Source organism: Melospiza georgiana, chromosome 3 (assembly GCF_028018845.1).
Source record: "Melospiza georgiana isolate bMelGeo1 chromosome 3, bMelGeo1.pri, whole genome shotgun sequence".
Lineage (NCBI taxonomy): Eukaryota > Metazoa > Chordata > Aves > Passeriformes > Passerellidae > Melospiza > Melospiza georgiana.
Genome location: NC_080432.1, coordinates 104,154,347 through 104,174,493, shown reverse-complemented (window position 1 = coordinate 104,174,493; position 20,147 = coordinate 104,154,347). Strand labels below are relative to the sequence as shown.

At 42.2% G+C, this 20,147-nt stretch overlaps 2 protein-coding genes across 6 annotated transcripts in view; one reads left to right on the top strand and one right to left on the bottom strand.

The window, feature by feature from the left end:
- Nucleotides 1-961, bottom strand: part of UBE3D (ubiquitin protein ligase E3D) — a 75,641-nt gene extending 74,680 nt beyond the window's left edge. The window contains exons 1-2 of the mRNA XM_058021487.1: nucleotides 897-961; nucleotides 368-570 (exon numbers count right to left, since the gene is read on the bottom strand). Coding sequence (XP_057877470.1) covers nucleotides 368-570; nucleotides 897-958 — 265 coding nt within the window. The 5' untranslated portion in view covers nucleotides 959-961. The remainder of the gene's footprint in view (nucleotides 1-367; nucleotides 571-896) is intronic.
- A 4,838-nt stretch (nucleotides 962-5,799) lies between these two features.
- The window catches only part of DOP1A (DOP1 leucine zipper like protein A), a 60,726-nt gene continuing 46,378 nt past the window's right edge, over nucleotides 5,800-20,147 (top strand). For 4 of the 5 annotated variants that reach the window (XM_058021645.1, XM_058021643.1, XM_058021644.1 and 1 more), the window contains exons 1-4: nucleotides 5,821-5,868; nucleotides 6,837-6,932; nucleotides 17,185-17,376; nucleotides 18,492-18,673. In XM_058021645.1, coding sequence (XP_057877628.1) covers nucleotides 17,239-17,376; nucleotides 18,492-18,673 — 320 coding nt within the window. In that variant the 5' untranslated portion in view covers nucleotides 5,821-5,868; nucleotides 6,837-6,932; nucleotides 17,185-17,238. Of the gene's footprint in view, nucleotides 5,869-6,836; nucleotides 6,933-17,184; nucleotides 17,377-18,491; nucleotides 18,674-20,147 lie in introns of all 5 variants that reach the window. The other variant, XM_058021642.1, reaches the window with a different exon arrangement.

Sequence of the window (20,147 nt, the reverse complement as noted above, 5' to 3'; positions counted from 1 at the left end):
CCCTGCCAATGACAGCGGGGACTTACGACTAGATGATTTTTGAATGCCGTTCCAACCCCTTAGCATTCTATGATTCTACGATTTTCCGCTACCAAATGCGGAATAGGAGAGAAAGAAAATCACTTTGAGGTACTATGGGGAAGCACAGGAGGGGAGAACTGCGAGCAGATCCCAAACACACCGCGGTTCCCTTTCATTGCGTCATTTCTGCACTTTCAATTTCTAAAGCTGACAATTCCAGAAGGTGTTTGCCCTACAGAATCCACACTTCCCAGCCTCTCTCAGTTAAACCTCCCATGTCCCAGGTCGCCATCCCCCCGTTCCGCATCTCCTGCCCCTGCCCGGCCCGGCCCCTGCCCGCCCTCACCGGCGGCGGGCGGCGGGCCGCGCAGGCGCACGCGCAGGTGCAGCCCGTCCCCGCGCAGGCGCCGGAGCCCGCGGCACGAGGACGGCGCCAGGCTGACCCCTGCCGGCAGCGCCGCCGCATCGCAGCTCCCGCCGCTCCTCACTTCCACGGAATCCGCGCACACCGACACCTCCACCGGCGCGCTGGGGATCTCCGCCGCCGCGCTGCGGAGGAAAAGCAACGGGTATGCCTCGGGAAGGAGCTGTCGGGGTGCGCTGCTGCTTTACACAGGCCGGCCCGCAGCTCCCCCGCAGCCCGAGTCGCGCCCCGAGATCCACGTGGTGAACGAGGAGCAGCCGAGAGAAACAATGCACCGTTCTCAGGAAAAATTTATTTGCACAGTAGTGCCGAGCCGAACAAGCAGGGGGAGGCGCCCGCAGGCAAGCCGGTCCCCGCGCTGAAGGCTAAGGACGCCGAAAGCCAGACCCGCCGCGCCCCCCGGCTGCCCCGCACGGCCCGAGCGGCGGCGGGCGGCAGCGCCCCGCACTACCGGACAACCAGCAGCGCGCTCTGTGTCGCCCGCCTGATCTCCATGAGGAACGCTGCCGCCATGCCGGCCCGCGCAGGAAGGGGCCGCTCTCCCGCCGGCGCAGGCGCGCTACCGCCGCCCGCCCGTCACAGCGCCGCCTGCGTGGGATCGCCGAGCCCCCCTAAACCACATCACCCAGCGCTGCATTCGGGTGCCTCCTGAACACTTCCAGGGATGGTGACTCCACCACCGCCCTGGCAAATCCATTCCAGCCCTTGACAGCCCTCGCGGTGGGAAAGATTTTTCTAATGTCTAATCTGAACGTCTCCTCTATCACTTTAGGGGCATTCCCGCTAGTCCTGTCAACAGTAGGCAAGGCAGAAGAGACCGACCCCCAAAACCTTTCAGGCAGCTGTAGAGAGCAGTGAGGTCCCCCCGACCCTCCTCGAGACTAAACAACCCCAACTCCTCAGCCGTTCCTGAGACTGAGGCTAAGACAAGTTTTCTAGAGCCCTCTTTCCCTTCTCTGGACACGCTCCAGCACATCAATATTCTTTTTAAACTGAGGGGTCCAGAAACTGATCACAGCACTGGACGTGCGGCCTCACCATTGCGAAGCACAGAGGAACCACCACTGCCCTGGTCGTGCTGTCCACACTGTTCCTGATACAGGCCAAGGTGCCACTGGCACTCTTTGCCACCTGGGCACCGCTCGTTCCTACGGCGTCAGCCATCCCCCCGATCCTTCTCCGCCGAACAGCTCCCAGGTCACTCCTCCCCAAGCCCGTAGCACTGCATGGCGTGGCTGCGATCCAAGCGCAGGATCCAGCACCTCCGTCCCGACGGTGGCAATGGCGGGAGGGTGTCCCGGGGTCTGCTGCGCCCCCATCTTGGCCGCTGCCGGCCGTACAGTCGGGCCTGGGAGCCCAGGCATGAGTCCCTTCGGGTCCCGAGCCCCAGGGTCCAGGTCTGCACAACCGGCCGGTCTCACGGGGCTTTCTTATGCCCAATCTCTTCTGTGTCAACACCGGGCTGTCGCCTCCTGCTTTCGTGCCACACCACGGCCGGGAGGAGCCTGGGTCTGTTCTAGCGGAGACCTCCCCACAGGAGCTGTGGGCTGTGCCTGGGGGTGTGTGCTGCGCGTTCGTAGCCAACAGGGTTGATCATAAACTGTTTTAGCTGCTGCTGAATGGTGTCTGCACACTGTTAAGGCCTCCTCAGGGTCTCACTCCACACCACCCAGCAAATAGGCTGGAGGTGGAGAAGAGCCTGGGGCAGGGGAAGAGGTTGTACAGCTGACCTGAATCGACCAAAGTGATGTTCCATGGCACATTACATCACTCGTGGCACAGTGATGTATAAAAACTAAAGACTATGCCCATAAAAACTCAGGGCATAGTCTTTCCAAAGTGACCGTTGCTCAGATACTGACTGAACATCAGCAGTCTTGTTGTCAGAGGTGGTGAGTGATTGTCTGTGTGTTTGGGGGGATTTTTTGTTCCTCTTTCCCTCATCCTCTTAAAACATCATTGTCTTAACCCACAGCTTTTCATGCTTTTGCTCTTCTGGTTCTACCCCTGAGCTGGCAGCTGGCTGGGGTCACCCCATCATGACCACAAAGTTCAGTTTGTGCAGAGGCCTCTGCTGAGACTGATGAGACTGCTGCCAGGCTCCCCAGTACTAGGGACTGTGTCCTGTGGCACCACTACTCACCCCCTGCCTGGTGAAAAAAAACCCTTTCCACCCTTTCTTGCAGCTTTAGAAGTCTTTCTGAATTCCTCCTGATCCATGTGCATCAGCTTTTGAATGCTGTCACATTGAACTCATAGCAAACCCAGGCAGCTGCTGCTCAAGGGTGAGGTTTTCTACTGCCTCTCATGAGATCTTTTATCTGGACTGTAAGTGCACCCTGACACACCTGTGTGACTTTCCCTTACCCTATGAACACTGTCACCACTGCACACTTCATCCAGGATGCCACCCTCACAGTACATAAGAAGTTGATGCTCAGTATTCAAGAACACCACAGAAAGAAACTTCCACTTGAAAATATGAGTCTTTCTGCAATATTAGAAGTGGTTATTTTTTAAGAAGTCACAAGACCCTCTGTGGTTGCAGAGAGTTATTTGAAAACATAATCTGCAAAGCTTCAAACAAATAGGCAAATTTGCACAGGTTACTTTTATAGCAATGTATGATCAAATAGAGGATTATAGTGAAATAATCCTTAGTCCTTGGAGTTATCAAAACCAAGTAGGAGAGTCCCAAAGAAGAAAACGGAGTAGGGTTAGATTTTGTGGGGAAAAAATACAGCAGGCAATAGACAGTTTCAACTGAGTTATTTTGTTGTTTTTTACAAAGCATGAATTTACTGAAGTATTCTAACATGGGACTGTACTGTCTACATGCTGTTCTGAGTGTGGTGGTGTGGGGTTCTGTTGTTGTTTGTTTCCTTTTTTTTAAGGAAGAAAAATAATTAGTCCAAATTGTGGGTTTCATTTCCAATTACTTCACAAACAAATTTATATTGTGAACTAAATTGTTGTGGACAAGTAGGTCATACATCAAACATAAACCCCATGTAATTATAGGAAACTTGACTCCTAGTATTAGTAAAAGGGCCTTTGATGTTACAAAGGCTTACCCAAAGCTACGAAGTTATGAATAATCCTAAATATTCACAGGGTGTGAGCCTCACTTATTCAAAATTGTCTATTATAGGTTTCTCACCATTTCTGCTGTGAAAAAATTACAGAGAAAGGAAGGTAAATTTCCTACAGAGCAAGTGCATCTAACATCAGTGCTGCACCCAGCCCAGTATTTTGACTCCAACATCAGTAAAATAAGGTACTAATAAGGAAGAGCTCTGTAGTGTGGTTGTTTCCAGGTACTTCCCCTGTGGGGATATCCCTACCCAATTCCTTCAGTGTCCACTTATGGAGGTGTTTGTCATCAATATGAATAATGTATCCTTCAACCTACAGATAGTGTCCAAGTCCCCAGCCCCTGGTGCCAATATGTTCTAGAAGTTTTCTCCTTTGCAGAAAAGAATTTTCTGTGCCTCCTCATTCTCATACTGTGGGGGTTGGTTAACAACAACTTTGTTGCCTTTCATGATTTTGTAGAATTTGATCAATCCTCTCCTTTGCCTTCTGTTTCTGCATTGAACAGTCACAGTCATTATTGCTCTTGCTGTAATATAGCAGTGACATCTCTCCCCAGTGTCTTTCCCAATTTCTCTATATCTCTCTTGAGCTGTGAAGACAAGAATTGATGCTGTAATCAATCTGAGGCTGCACCAGCCTTTTACACAGCAGCCAGACAACTACCTCTGTCTTGTTCTCAATATTCTTCCCAACGACATGCAATGTTTTTTTGATTGCCACTGCACATAAATTCGATGAGGCAATTTGAAAGAAGTGTTTTGGAGCTCTGAGCTGTAACTGCCACTACTAAATTCAGCACAAGGGAAGCTTAGACATCCAACCACTCTGCAATGCAGTAGCATGTGAAAGCACATGGTCAGTTATGGACAGTCACTTCCCCTCTGTGAAGTCCACCACTGTTAAATAGCTCTAAAAGCATGACCAACCTAGTTAAAAATTACTTCTCAAAGGCATTTATAAGTATCTTCAAAGAAAAAAAAAATTAAGTTACCATTTTAATAAAAATACATGACACGTAGAGTCCTACTTGATGCCTCAGAAAACCAGTGGAAATTGTCAGCTTTCCAAAAAGTTACTATTTTTCATTTACTGATTCCTGGTATAGTTTAATGAGAAAAGGAATTGCATTTACTCTTTATTATTATCCCAAGTCTGGAAAATAAAATTAGACTTCATTAAATATTGGCTGGCAACGTAAGTCACTGAGTAGACGATTTATAAATATTATGAGATTTTCCCCTGGCAATATTTTAGAAATATGTGTCCTCAGACAAAGCCTACAATATTAATCATGTAAGCTGAACACACCTTTTTTTTTTTTCTTTTGCAGTTACTCAAGTAATTTATAACCATAAGCTCTGTTTGCTATTATGAAGCTTGCTTAAATTTGAGAACTGTAATGATGACTTAAAATGAACAGATTACAGTCTAAGAGCTGTACCCTTTGTACTGTGGAACTGGCCAGTTGAAAAATCACTCTTGCAATGCAGTAAAATGTCCTTTGAACACCGTCCTTGTGGGCACCCATACACTTTCATGTGTAGTAAGGATTCAAGCATACTAATCACAAGAAATTTTAGAAAATTCCCATTACAGCTACTGCTAACATAAGGTAATATCACATCATGGCATCACAGACCAGTTTGGGTTGGAAGGGACCAGGTGAGGATTGGCCTCTTCTGCCAGGCAGCCAGAGACAGGACAAGAGGACATAGTCATAAGCTGTGCCAGGGGAGGTTCACGTTGGACTTCCAGAGGCAATTCTTCACAGAAAGGGTGGTTAGACATTGGAATGGGCGTCACATTCCAATGGAGGTGTTTTAAAGAAAGACTGGACACGGCACTCACTTCCATGGTGTGGTTAACATGGTAGCATTTGATCATAGGTTGGACTCGATGATCTTAGAGATCTTATCAACCTAATTGATTCTGTGATCTTAGAGATCATCTCCTTCCAACCTCCGCTGCCGTGAGCAGGGACACCTTCGACTACAGCAGATTGCTCAGAGCCCCATCCAATCTGGCCTCGAGTACGTCCAGGCATGGGCCATTCACAGCTTCCCTGGGCAACCTGTAGCACTATAATTTTCTAAAGAAGCCCCCACTTTCCATGTTTACCTGCGCTGTATTTGTAAGCTCAGTAGATAGCGGGCGAGATAAGCAAACACGCGCTCCCGCGGAGCCCGCGTCCCGCCAGGGGGCGCAGCGCGGCTGAGCGCGGCTGAGCGCGGCGGGCGGGGCGGGCGCGGCGCGGGGCACGCCGGGAGCTGTCAGGGCGGCGCGGGGGTGCCGGTGGCGGTCGGGCTCTTCCGGCTTGGGTCGCTCAGGTAACGCCGCTCCCTCCGCTCCTTCCCCGGGGTCTTGGTGCGGGCACGCAGCGCGGCCCGGCGGCGGCTGCTGCTGCCCCCGCTCCCCTCCCTCCACCCCCGTCGCCGTTCCGGTGTTGGGGAGGGTCCGCCCCTGGAGCCGAGCCGAGCCGGCCCTCTGCTCTGCTCCGCTCCGCTCCGCTCTGCCCTGCTCTGCCCTCCCCTCCCCTCCGGCACCGTCGTGGCGGAGGGCGGGCGGGCCGTACTAGGCTGTGTGCGAGGGGCAGGTGCTGAGGAGCCCGGGGAAAGCGGTTATGGCCTGTTAGTTACGCTGCATCCATTGACCTGTGGCAGCTGTCCACGCTCCCCACCGCGCTCTGTCCCCCCGCAGCGCGCCCGGGTGAGTTTCGGGCTGCGGAGCCTCTGCCCCCGCCCGCACCGGCGGCGGCCGGCGGGGCCTGGCTTCGCCCTTCGTGGTGGAGCTTCCCCAGGGAGCTCTTCCCGCCTGCCTGGGAAGGAGCTTGGCGTTGGGCTGCTAGGGTCGTCCTGCTTTGACCTTGAGCGTCCAGGGGGCTGCGGGCCTCTTTTAGGTGAGATTCCCGGTTGCGGGAGTTACTGCGTGTGGTATTTGGAAGGATACATGGGACGTACGGCTGTCACTGGGTTGTGTGATGCGGGGTTAAATTTCATCTGTTGATGCAGAGATGGCCTTAAATCTTGTGATGCCCGTTCGAAAAGCATAAATATATGACAGCTTCTGGTGTTAAACGTTTTTCAGAAATAATATATTCATACCTATGACAATAACCAGAGAAGCCTGAACAATTTATCTCTTTAAGTGACCTAAAATATGTGAGATATGAGGTGCAGGTTTTAAAGAGATTATTCTGGGTGACTCAACCGTTGTTTTTGGTGCTGATTGCAGGAACCCTTTCACTCCTAGATCTTCTTTCAGTATGCAGTAATAGTGAAAGTGTTATTGTTCTCAGGTTAACTGCAGTGTTACTGATACCTGAATTCCGGCCGTAGGAGTGTGAAGAGTTGAGAAGACTGTATCTAAGGAGTAACAGGCTAGATACTTGCAGGTAACAAGGGGGTGCATTATTAGGTTGAAGATCCTAGTCTCTTCATTTTGCTGCCAAGGCTTGGCCTGTGTTAAATACTTAAGCAGGCCTGGCTATCAAATTTGCTCTCTTTGTTTGTAGGGGGTTTTTTGTTTGTTTTGGGGTTGGTTTTGGTGGGTTTTTTTTTTGGGGGGGGGGGTTGGTTGTTTGTTTTTTGGGTTGGTTGGTTGGTTGGTTTTGGGGTTTTTTGTTTTTTTTTTTCATGTCATGGTACCTTTTCAAAAACAGGGTGGAATACAGTAGACCTTTTGGTAACAGTGTGATACCTAAATATTGTGATTATCCAAAATGTATGGTAATTTTCCAAATAGTGTGTATGAATGTTATGAGGGGGGATGTCAGTTTGGAAACAGGCAGAATATTTACAGCATAATTTGGGGTTTTGTTTTCATTGACATGAGACTTGGCACTTTTGGAAACTAAGCAGCCTGTAAGTGATGTGGGGAGAGGCTGCATTTCTAACTCACTTCCCAACTTGTTGGTAGCACCTGTGATGGTAGATATTTAAACAGCATTTTGCACAGAAAAGGTGTCTTCTGTCTTCCATTACTGGAATGGCTGTGCATTTGAGTGGATGGTTCTGTTCACAACATAGGCAGTGCTTTTCCTGTGTAAAATTATTGGCATGCCATGCAGACCATTAGAAATGCTCATTGCAAGCACAGCAAGCTGTGTGGGTAAGGTGGTGCTGTGGTTCAAGCCCAGCCAGCAGCCAAGCCCCATTCCCCTACCTGTGGTACAAGGGAGAGAATGAGAAGGATAATAGGAAGAAAACTCATGGGTTGAGATAAGGACAGTTTAATAGGGAAAGCAGCAGACACACAAGGAAACCACAGCAAGGAATGAATTCACCCCTTCCCATGGCAGGCAGGTGTTCAGCCATCTCCAGGAGAGCAGGGCCCCATCACACCTAGTGCTGGCTTGGAAGAAAACACACACCATCATTACAAATGACCCTTCCTCCTTCTCTGTATGCTGAGCATGATGTCATGTTGTCTGGAATATCCCTTTGGGCAGTTTGTGTCACCTGTCCCAGCACTCTCTCCTCCAAACATCCCATGCACCTCCAGCCTGTTCACCAGCATGGCAGTACAAAAAGTAGAAAAGGCCTTGGCTCTGTGTAACTCTGTCCAGCAATAACAAGAATATCTCTATATTATGAACCATGTTTAGCACAAATCCAAACCAGCCCCCACCAGCCACTGTGAAGAAAATGAACTGTACTCTGCTGGTGTAAGTGGGCTCAGCCTGTAATCTCCTGCCATTGTTTTCTGTTTGAATACAGGGAGGACACTTCCCTGTGTTCATCACCAAGAGAACCCTCAGTTCTCTTGGCCACCATTCCTGCTGTCCACCTTTAATGTCTTCTTGCTTAGCCAGGAATGACTGTTTGCTCTGGGTTGGCTGACTGAAAATGCTTATTAATATTCTTTTTTTCCTTTTATTTTTTTTATTTTTGTCTTTGGTGGAGCTCTATTATGTTAAATCTGCAGTGTGTAGAAGAGAACCAAGAAGAGATATGAAGTGTGTTGTTAAGATCCTCTGTTTTGAGAAGGGTTGAAAAAAGTAGGAGATAGAGGCTGCACTAAATGATGCCTGCTAAAGCATGAAATAGGAAAATGGAAGTATTTTTTCTGTATGCACATAAATTGTCTTCCAGATTAATAGCCACGTTGCTCTGACTTGTAGCTGAAAAGAAGCTGAATGATAAATAGAAACAGTAAGTGATATGTTTCCCTCTGAGAGGCCGAGGAGAAGAAACCCTACAGGATCAACCATTTTCTCCCAATAACTGAAACTAGAAATGAAAAGGAAACACCAAGGAGAATCATTAAATAGTTTTACTAGTCAACACATTCCTATTTTTATCAGAAACTTGTAGTTCAGTATAAGCATTAAAAAATAATTAGAAGTCAGGGAATGGTGCCTAACTGGGTTTTTCATTTGCAGAAGTTGTAGCAAATTTAACCTTTTATTTATGTCTTTTGTGGCTTACTTCTGAGGATAGGGAGAGTGAACAAGTTTTGGTCCAGGCACCATTTTCAGAATAGTCAGAAAAGGATTCTACTTTACAAATTCCTTTGGAATCTACCTCTGGAACTGGGAAACCAGATGTATTGTAAAAATGTAACCACAGTCTAGATAATGCAGAGGTATATGCACGACTTATGACACTGTTTCAGAATTAAAATCAGAATAAAATTATAGAAATTAGTTGAAACTTGAAATTAATTAATTGCTAATACCTTAGACCTCAGGGCATAGTAAAAAAGGAAGATGGACCAAGTCTTGCCCAAATGCATTGCATTAGGTTATCCAAGTAAGGTAAGGGTAAGGATATGAGAGCTCCTGACTTATGCCTTTGTGAAAAGACCTATCAGGATCATTTGGAGACAGAATGTTAAACCCACCTGAAGCTTCTTATTAAACAATGGGTATGGATTAATGAAAGGCTATTGTGAGCAAAGAATAAATGAATAAATTACCTGGCTACCACTTTTTTGCTGCTAATTTGATAGATTCTATGTTAAACTGTGTATCAGAATATTTTGAGAAGTCTCAGTGTGAAGACACAGCATTACCCTGGAAGCAAAGCTTCTCTCTCAGTACAGAGTACTGCTAGTGTAATGTAAGACAGTGAACCTCATCTAAGTCTTTTTTTTGTGTATTAAGCTGAAAAAGTTGGTAAACTCTTCTTTAAAACAAAGTGTAAAAAAAAAAACTTGTAAAAAACATAACTGTAAATGAAGTGATTCTTGTTTGAATTTATTTCATTGTTATGTTTGCTATGGGTTTTTTGCTGTTGTTTTTTTTAAATGCCTTACATATTAATTTGACTTACTAATTTGTCAAGAGTAAAAAATATGCAAGAAAGAAAAAGAATACCTCAAGATAAGTCTCCTCTCAATAAATGCTTGGAAAAGAAAAGCTGGCTAGGTAAAAAGGAATTCTCTTCAGAGGGGATATAGGGACTATTTGAAGACACGAGGCTGAAACACACAAAAGTGAAAATAAATTGCCATTTATTTGAGGAAGCCTGTCGTGTTCCTGTGCTCAGGCAGCTGGAGAGAAGATAACTATTTAATGTGGTGTACTTATCAAGCACTACTCAACAGGGAGGGCAGTGTTCCCAGGCCAGTGTGTGTGTGTGAGAGCTGGGCAGCGCTGTGCCAGGGAGAGCAGTGTTCCTTGGGCAGGGGATGTGTGTGAGAGCCGGGCAGTGTTCCCTGGCCAGGGGATGTGTATGAGAGCTGGGCAGTGCTGTGCCAAGGAGGGCAGTGTTCCCTGGGCAGTGTGTGTGTCTGTGAGAGCTGGGCAGTGCTGTGCCAGGGAGGGCAGTGTGCCCTGGTCAGGGGGTGTGTGTGAGAGCTGGGCAGTGCTGTGCCAGGGAGGGCAGTGTTCCCTGGGCAGGGGATGTGTGTGAGAGCTGGGCAGTGCTGTGCCAGGGAGGGCAGTGTGCCCTGGGCAGTGCTGTGCCGGGGAGGGCAGTGTTCCCTGGGCAGTGCTGTGCCAGGGAGTCCTGCTGGGGACTGGGAAGGCACAACGCTCCCGGCGCTCACAGGCGGTGCCGGAGCCGCGGCGAGGGCGCGGCTGTGCTCGCACCAGGACGCCCGTTCTCCCTGTGACAGGGCTTTCCCAACCCGCTGAACTTGTGGTTACCATGGATGTGGCTATGGCAGGTAAATTCCTTCCACGTCCTGTTCCGAGTAACCCCAACAGCCTTATGGCTAATAAGTTTCAGGAGCTGTTTATGAAGTGAGAACTGACAATGTGGGATGATGTTGCATGTTTGATTGTGGATAGCTGAAAAAGGCCCTACCGGCTCGGGGAGCAATCCAATCTTTTTTTGGAGCCTGGCAACAGTTTCTTTTGGTCCAGTAGTTGATACACAATATACAATGTTACACATAACTTTAGAGTAAGGATTTTATGTTTCTGTTTTGCTCAGTATTGTGAACGTGACTGGTGACTCCAGGTTATATTTCATGTTCTAGTGGAAGGTGTCCCTGCCCACGGCAGAGGAATTGGAGCTAGATGTGCTTTATGGTCCCTTCTAATTCAAGATATTCTATGATTTTAAAAAAACTTCCTAAATGTTTGTTATTGTTCAATTGTCAGCTGTGAGAATGAAATAATTATTTTTAAGACGTCTTTAATCAAATTTACACAGAGAAGTTTACACTTCTCTGATGGTTGCACTCTGATGGTTGCAACACTCTGAACACTTGTCAGATTGAGTGAATGGTAAATTTTAGGGGGTTTTTGTTGGTTTTTTTTTTTTTTCCTTCAAATGTGTAATTGAATATGAGGGAAATAGTGACACATTCTAGATTTAGACTGAAATATTGGTTGTTCAAATACAGTGGTCAACAAAGGGAAGAAGGGGACAAAACAAGTACTTGAAAGTAAGTGTTGAAGAATAATCACAATTTCAAGGAAGCTTTTTCCCATTTTTCTCTATGTTGTGTAGTTCTGACTTAAATTGCCATCTGTTTTTTAGCAAGACGTGTTAGATGTTTAGCATAATTTAGAATAAGAAGCAAGGTTATCTGGAGCTTTGTTGATTTTTGGATGTAAAATGATCACTGATTAAGCTATAACTTATTGCATAGATAATTCAGGAATCATTTGTTGTAAGACAGGAAAATGGGGAAAAGTTATTTTAGCAAGAAGAAAATATTTTAGTTAATGGTTGACCTGAGCTGTAAGAAAGAGGCAAATCATCATCTTTCATTTACTGAGTGATATAAGTTCAGATCTGTGAAATCTGAATATCTGATTTGATCTCATGAAGAATGATACTTTAAAAGTAGAGACTCTAGTGTAAAATTCTGGCATTTATGAAGTGCAAAAGTACTTAACTTTAGAAAAGATGATGTCTGTTATACTTTGCCAGAAACACTAAGGTAGCCCTGAGCAGTATGTAGGCAATGGTGCTCAAGGACTGAAAGAAAAGAAACCAGAAGTGTTCTCTTGGTGGGTCTGGAGTCAAAATTAAAATTTCATTGCAGTATATCAAACTGTTTTGTAGTTCACCTGTTATATATTGAGAAGCTGTAATAAAATAGAATTGAGTAGAGGAGTTAAAATGTCACCCTAAACTCAGTTTCTAAGAGACAATTGGAAGAGATATGTGTTTGTCCATGAGAGTGAGAAGTCTTTGGTCACTTTCTTCTCCCCTCTGATAAACAGACATAGATTGGATATTTTTTTTACTTTCAGAGAAATTGTGCTCTAAAGCATATTCATTTAGGGTTTGTTTGTAACTATAAATTTGTTTTCTTAATTAGTAACTAGAGCACCCAAATCCTTAGAAGAGTTTGTTCCTCTTTATGAACTCCTATCTAGTGTAAGCCACCCTTTGGAAGACCCTATGACAGGAATAGCAGAACATTTTACATACCTGATTGTACTTGCATCAAACTCTGCTCCGTGGTAGGTTTATTCCAGTCCTTTTTCTGTGAAGAACATGGAAAAGAAGGAAAAATGTACTCATTTTCTTTTTACTGACAGTTTGATTTTTTCTGTAATAATAAATAAACTTGTTTTGTAGCTTTATAAGTAAAGGAGAGTGCACATCCAGTTGGGTACCAAAGCCAACCTCTGTAGTACAAGCCATAGGTTCTCTTGCATTTAATTATTTTTTGCTATAACTCCCAGGAAAACATCTTGTGTTGATTTAGAAGTTGCCAGTATGTGTAATGCAGATTATTATATAGATTTGATTTAATTAAATTTTGTTGTGAAATTTGAACACCTAAAGCAGAGCTGTTTTTTCTGTGGAAAAATATAATGGGCTGTGTCCACTTGTGAATATGACTAGGTAGAAAAATGTACTGAGAAGTTATTAATCACAATATTAAATCTTACTAAGTGTTGTAGACTGTTGAAGGATACTAATGACATAATGGCTAATTATAGTTAATAATACTGCTAGGTGGGGTTCTTTTGTTTAGTTTGTTTGTGTAGTATGGGAGAGATTCTTCTTTTGTTATTCTACTGAGTAGCAATTGGCCAAAATAACAATTTCAAATGGTTCTTATTCTTCAGAAGACATCAGAGATTCCTGTTTGAAAAATTCTGAATAAGAGGACTGTGGAAGCTCAATCTACAAACAGTGTAATTAGCTGTTATTGGAAAATCTTTATCTATGGTTATAGAAGAATGTCTGTATTTTCTGTATATGAATTTTATCTGAAGAGTGTGGTGTGGGATTTGCAAGACTTACTTTGCTATTCATGTTTTTAAATGCTTCTGAGGGTAAGCAAAGCATAATAAATTACCAAATGACAAGGCTTCTGTTTTCTTTGTATTCAAATCTGTGTTTGTATTGAGTCTATTTAAATACAAATGTTTTTCTGCAGTTGCTGGCTTAATATGTGGGCACCATACACGGCTTAAAAAGCAATATAACTACAGTGAAATTAGAATTTTTTGTCATCTGCTTTTTAATTGTCTACTACTTCTTTTACTGTGCATCCCATAGCCACCTTTGAAATGGTGCACAATTTAAAAAATGCCATTGCAAAGCAGAAACCCTGAGGAATTCAAAGGAGCAAGCTTGTGAGCTCAGATTCTACAGTACTTGGAAAAAAATCTTGAGATTTCTTGAAGTGACTTGATGTATGCAGATTTGTACTCCACAATCAGCCACTGAACCTGTACCAGTATTTCAGTATTGCAGATTGGTGTGAAACATACAAATAGAGCAATTATCTGATGCTTGAAAAATACAGGAGTGGAATAGGAGCAAATCAAACCTGAAGAGGAATTTTGGGGTAAAATAGATAAAGGAGAGCTTATGAGTCAAGTCTTATAACCTTGTGATTGAATCAGAATAGAATCCAGATAAAAGCTGCATTTATGGAATTGATTTGGTGATGCTGCTGTTCCTCTCCACATTCCTTCAGCTTCAGTGAAAAACATTTAGAGCCTCTTAAACAGGTGAATAGTTTGTGTTGAGGTGAGACAGAAGGCACTGAGGTACAACAGCTGTGAAGAATGAGCACTTGCTGTGCAAACACAGCTGAAGCAGTATTGTTTGAACACGAGTTGGAGGAAAACCAACACCACCTCATCAGTGAAGGGAGCTGGAGGCTGCTCTGTGCACTGTGCACAACCCTCAGCTAAAGAGCCTCAGCCCCAGACACCTGTGTCCTTGTCAGAGTCATGTGCAAAGACTCCACAGACATCCAGGGGTACCCAGAATTGAGTGGTATCCATATTTTGATCCACACTAGAAGGTGAAGTAGAAGGTAGTAAGTGTCAGGACCTTCTTCTGCAATCACTCATGATTTAAATATAATTATATACAATTATTTGAAAGTGTATAGTACATTTTAGTTTCTTCCTCATTGATAATAAGCTTTCTGCTGGGACAGAAAGCATATTTGCTTTTTGACATTCATTTAAAAAATCATGGCCATCTGACAGGTCAGTGATTTTCTATGCCAGACTCATGAGAATGACTAAACCTTCAATCTGAGACACTTGGCTCATCTCTTCTGGTATACAAAAAGGGGGGAAAAGCCCCAAAGGATGGTGCTCTTCATATCTTTGTTTAAAAAGAGAAACAAATAAAGAACGTTGCAAGGAAAGTTGGCCCTTATGCCAAATGGTGGTTGTGTAATGACAAGATAAATGCTTTGTTCTGTAAGCTGTGTGATGGCGTAGCAGAAAATGCTATTTTTCAATTTTTATCTATCAAATTTTATTATTTAACTCATTTTTTCAAACTAGAAAACCATGGAAGAATAAGATTGTGATACTTAGAAGGAAATAGACACTACCAAGCTTTACATTGTATTGAAATACCAGCTGTAAAATCAAATGTTTTTAATTCTGCATTTTTATTATAAATGAAGAGAACAGGGAAGTATTGATAAGAATACATTATGGAAACAAGAAAAGATTAAAAACTACATTGTGGAATATCTTCAGACTAAACAAAAAGAAAACCATAGTAAACAAGTTTATTTTTATGGATGAGAACACATAACAATTGACATTCCTGTAATTTTAATGATTGTAGAATAGAAAAAGTCCAAGGTTTATAAAAAAAATACATACATTTATGTAGTATCCTCTCTGGGTACCTCATTTATTATGGCTACTTATGATTTGTCTAAAACTGAGATTTCTTTATGGGAAAAAGTATGCAAGAAATTCTTTGCATAAATTCTTTTTGGCAAAAACAACATTTTTGAGATAGAAAAATGAGACCATAACTGTAGAGTACTAAGAAAACAGAGTGTATTTTTTCTTTTCAATACAAAACTTCATGATGATTGTTTGCACAGCAAGGGTGCAGCAGACTTGTCTAAAAGTACAGTTATTCAGACCAAGATGTTAATGTATGTTGTTTTCAAAATTAATGGATTGTTCTGATTGGTTTTTAAGTCTGAAAGGAAGCTACCTGTTCAACCCTGTGTTCTACCTGGTTTGTTTAACCTTTGATAATCCTTTATCAGGCCACTCTCAGGTCTTTGAAGCACTTGAGGAAGACAGAGCCTTGTCTCCCCCTCAGCCATAAGTGGTTGCATTTATGCTTTAGCTGGATAAAAAGGATTCTGATGCATTCTTCACTCAAAAAGAATTATTTACTGTGTCAAGTTCTTTCCCTATCCGCTGTGCCTGGAAAAATTTGATTTGTGCTGCTTTTATATGTTGGTTCTTTCTTCTTTTTTCGGTGTTAATACTTTATTTCACTTTTGGAGATCAGGCTTTGGTGGTTGTGCAGCTGTCTCTTTGAAAAATCTGTTGGCATTTTACAAGTTTTCTGGAACAAGCCTGATCTTTTTTGGGATTTAATTCAAAAATGGTTTTTATAAAATGAAACCATGTGAAAAGGGTTGTTTTTGTTGTTTTTTTTTTTTTTTTTTAATTAAAAGTGGTATCTAAGTGCTTTATGCCATTGAGATATTGTGAAATCTATCAATTTGACACTCAATGTGTTTTTTAAATAATGGTTTGCGTTTCTGTTCTGTCTTGGGGACAGTTTGTCATTATTACTCTGCCATCAGAATCAAGAGTGTAGAAACCTTATCATTTTTTTGCCTTTTTATTCACTCCTTTCATCCAGCTCTTTTCATTTTGTCTGCCACTTTCTAGTTTTTCTCTGTTCTTGCAACTTTCCTTACCATACCCAGAAGAAAGTCTGATGAATACAAACTACTTCTTTATACCTGTTCCATGGTTTGTTTGGTTTTTCAGTCATGCTTCAGCCTGCGCTGCTGCACACGATTTCCTTCCCATTTCCCTTTAATTGAGACAGAAGAGAACAACATCTGCTGAATGTGAAGTCTCTTCTAAAGCCAAGTACAAAAGAGATCTCAAACAGTTTCCCCCAATAACACCTCCATGAAAAGGGGCACCAAATCTACCTTTTTTACAGATGTGCTGCAATAGCATTTCTCGTTGAGTTGTATTTGCTTGCGGTAAATGTAGCCTTAAAAGCTCTTTTCTTTGAAAAGGTTAATGAACCTCTGCTATTAAAAAAAAAAGTAGTCCATGACCTATAAAAGTACAGGGTGGTGTTTCTGGAACTAAAATATCTTAATTACTTGGTGTAGACTACCACACAATGAAAATATATTGGGCAAATTGCAAAAGCCTGTGATTACAGAACACTGGTACACATGTACTTTTGTTGTACCTGCATGACAATAAAATGAAAACAAAGTAGAGTTGCATCACTGGATTAGAATAGCAAGTCTTGTAAAAGGAAGTGTTGATGCACAGAAGTCCTCTTGAATAGTGTGTAACTATTGTATGTATCCTTCAGTTTTGTCTTCTGCTTGGAACTGATTCAGAAAGATTGGTGTCTTCTGTTTGCAGAAAAGCTGGTTTGTTGTAAGGTGGGGGTTTCTGGTGATGGACCCAGAGGAAGTAAAAAAGAAAATGAAAAATCCTTTTGTTGCATTGTTTAGAACAAACAGTGCTTTTTGGGAGAGAAAATGCTTTATTTTTCTAGGGATTTTTGTTTGGCTTGAGATGTGGTGATTTCTTATTATTTGTTTGGGGCTTTTAGTAGGACTTGATGTTGAATATGTGTTAAATATTTGTTAATATTTGTTTACAATATGTTAGCTTTTGTTTAGGGTTTGTTGTAACTTGATTTCAAATTTTTTTAATGTCTTTAAGAAAAATGTAGTGCTGCTTATACATATTTTAACAATCATTTCAGGGCTTTTTCCTTTTAACTTTGGACTAGGTAATGTCTGTACATGAATTGCAAGCTGGTCTCTAGCGGGGACACCGTGGGAGGATGAACACGGAGGAGCTGGAGCTACTGACTGATTCCAAGTACAGGAACTATGTAGCTGCTGTTGACAAGGCACTGAAGAACTTTGAATATTCCAGTGAATGGGCAGATTTAATATCAGCCCTTGGGAAGCTAAACAAGGTATGCCTGACAAGTGCTCTTAAAAAGACTCAGGAATTGCAAAATGTTCTGGTGTAACAGTACAGAAATGCAAGGTTCCAGCCATCTCCTGCAAATATTTCAGTGCTTTGAGCTGAATGTTGGGTGTGTGCATGGAGTAAACAAACACTTATCTTTCTACAGTTGAACCCTTTGTAATTGGAACTAAAGGGAGAAGTTATTTACATTTCTAGTGGAAATAAATGCAACGTCTCTTTTATTAATACTACTTATTTCTAATATTGTTCAATGTTATAGAAATAATGTGAAAAATAGTAACTGGTATAAATATCAGCAGTAATTTTATGAAGCATAAGTTTTTAAATGAGGCTCATATCATTCATGGACCAGAGAATGCTATTGTTCTGATTCATTTTAACAGTTAATTTTAATGGGCAATATAATTGTAATCTTTAATAGCACTTCACAAATGCATACATATTCTGATATTCATAAAAATCTTGTTTTAGTCAGTTGTATGTGTTTCTAGGCAGCCCCACTCAGGAAAATGACACTATAGTTGGAAGTGGGATCATTATTTTGTATAAAATCTCATTTCTTTCTTTTTTTTTTTGATTGTAGTAGTTCTTGCTGCATGTTTGTGCAATGGGAAGGCTATGATATAGACAAAAGAAAAATCAAAATACATAAAAGTAACTCTGTTCTCGAGTCCTGAAGTGATTGCATACTTTCAGACACTGGTAAAATTTTGTATGTGATCACACTCTTTAAAGCTATCCCAGACTCATGACCCACAGTTTATTAGTTCTCTTTGAGCTAGTGATAATGGATTTTATGAAATGGAAATAGCAATTTTTGTCCTCAAATGGATGAGTAAATGACAAATGGACAAGCTGTAGGCAAGAAGCCCATTACAAGTGAAGTTGCCTTGGCAATATTACCTGTAATGAGTGTATAAGTGAAAAACATGGCAAAGAAAAAGCTCCACAGCAGATTTTAATGGCCTTGGCTTTTTTCTTGTAACCTAGGTTTGTGTGCTGACTTATGAAACACATCCAGGAACTCCTTTCTAAAATGTGCATTTGATGTTTAACATCTTTTGTGCTGTTTTCCCTTTTTTTGTGCTGGTTTGCCAGGTGCTGCAGAACAACGCCAAGTACCAGGTGGTACCCAAGAAGCTGACGATAGGCAAGCGCTTGGCACAATGCCTGCACCCCGCTCTGCCGGGAGGGGTTCATCGCAAGGCGCTTGAAACATACGAGATCATCTTCAAAATCATTGGCCCCAAGCGCCTGGCCAAAGATCTGTTCCTCTACAGGTACAGTATTTTAAACAACTCCATTCCAAATGTGTAATCAAGATCCTTTTGTTTTCCTGCATTTTATATTCGCAGTATTACTTTGTTATATAGCAAAAATCAATAAGAACCAATTTCTTTCCCTCATGTTATTGGTACTTGTCTAGTATTTTTCTTCTCAATATTGTATAACAGAGGAGAAACAAATCGCCTAAATTTTTGTTGGGAACTGATTTAGTGCAAGAAAACCTGGATTTTATTATTTTTTCATTGAAATGAAGTGTTCTGTCTCTATGTACCATATGTATAGTAATTGAAAAGTTAGCTCCTCATTGTATTAACATTACATTTTACTATTTTAAGTGTTGTTGGAAAAGAATCTGAGTATAGTTTGTTGCAGAAAACTGTATTATCAAATAAACAGAACAGAAAGATTTTGTTTTGTTAGAATGGGGGGCGAGTACAAACTTTTTCTCAGTCTCTGTAACTGATGATAATAAAAAGGAAGGATAACCTTGAAAAGTTAAGTTTAGTCAGCATATACTGATTCCTAGACCTCCATGATGAGGTGTGCATTTTGGGTTGGGTAGGGTGGGCAAGACATTAATTTATTTGTTATAAAATGAATAGAGGGATGTGTGCACACTGTCACACGTTTCTTAATCTTTACCTGTCCCTAGAGATTAAAATTTCTTTGGTTTGAGAAATAGCAGGAAAAAATGGAATTCTATTTACGAAGAAAAAGTGTGCATTAATGCTTGGAAAAAAATTGCATGCCTTAGCATCAGGTCTTCTGTCTTGCATGGTCATGATGCTTATATATAATCACATTGAGGATGGGAGTGTTTCTGTTCTCTGTTTCCACATTGTAAAAGACACTGTGAACTCATAGCTCATATTTTGTGCTTGTACAGTGATTCAGTAACTGCAAGATCTCATTAACACGAAGTTCTAGGGTAATGGAAAATGCTACCTTGTATAATCTAACTGAAAGCTATTGTTACTGCTGCTAGGGCAAAGGCAGACATTCACATTAAGGCATTATCAAAGATTCCAGTATTTGTCATGAAAGCAGAATGCCAGTGTCTGAACATCAGATCTTGAAGTGTGAGTAATAGCCTTACAAAGAATGACTGTGGGTTAGTGTGCTGCTTATTGAACAAAAAGACATTTTCTGTAGAAAAAAGAAGCCAACTGACAATGGTTAAGGACAATTTCTGCCAGTCATATAAAGGCAAAAAACATTTTTACCAAAAGTTTTGTATTTTGGAACAAGTTTTGTAGGGTTTTTTCCTATATTATGGACAATACCCTATATACATAGGTATTTCTTTTAATAGTAGATTTGTAGGTATAAATTTTAAGACCCTTTCCTTAAAATTACCCATTTTACTGTTCTTTGATTTTCTTCTTCATATGTCAGGCTCTTCTAATCTGAGTCCTCAATGACTTTGAAAATTGAAGTTGTCTTCACATGCATTTGATTATTGGTACA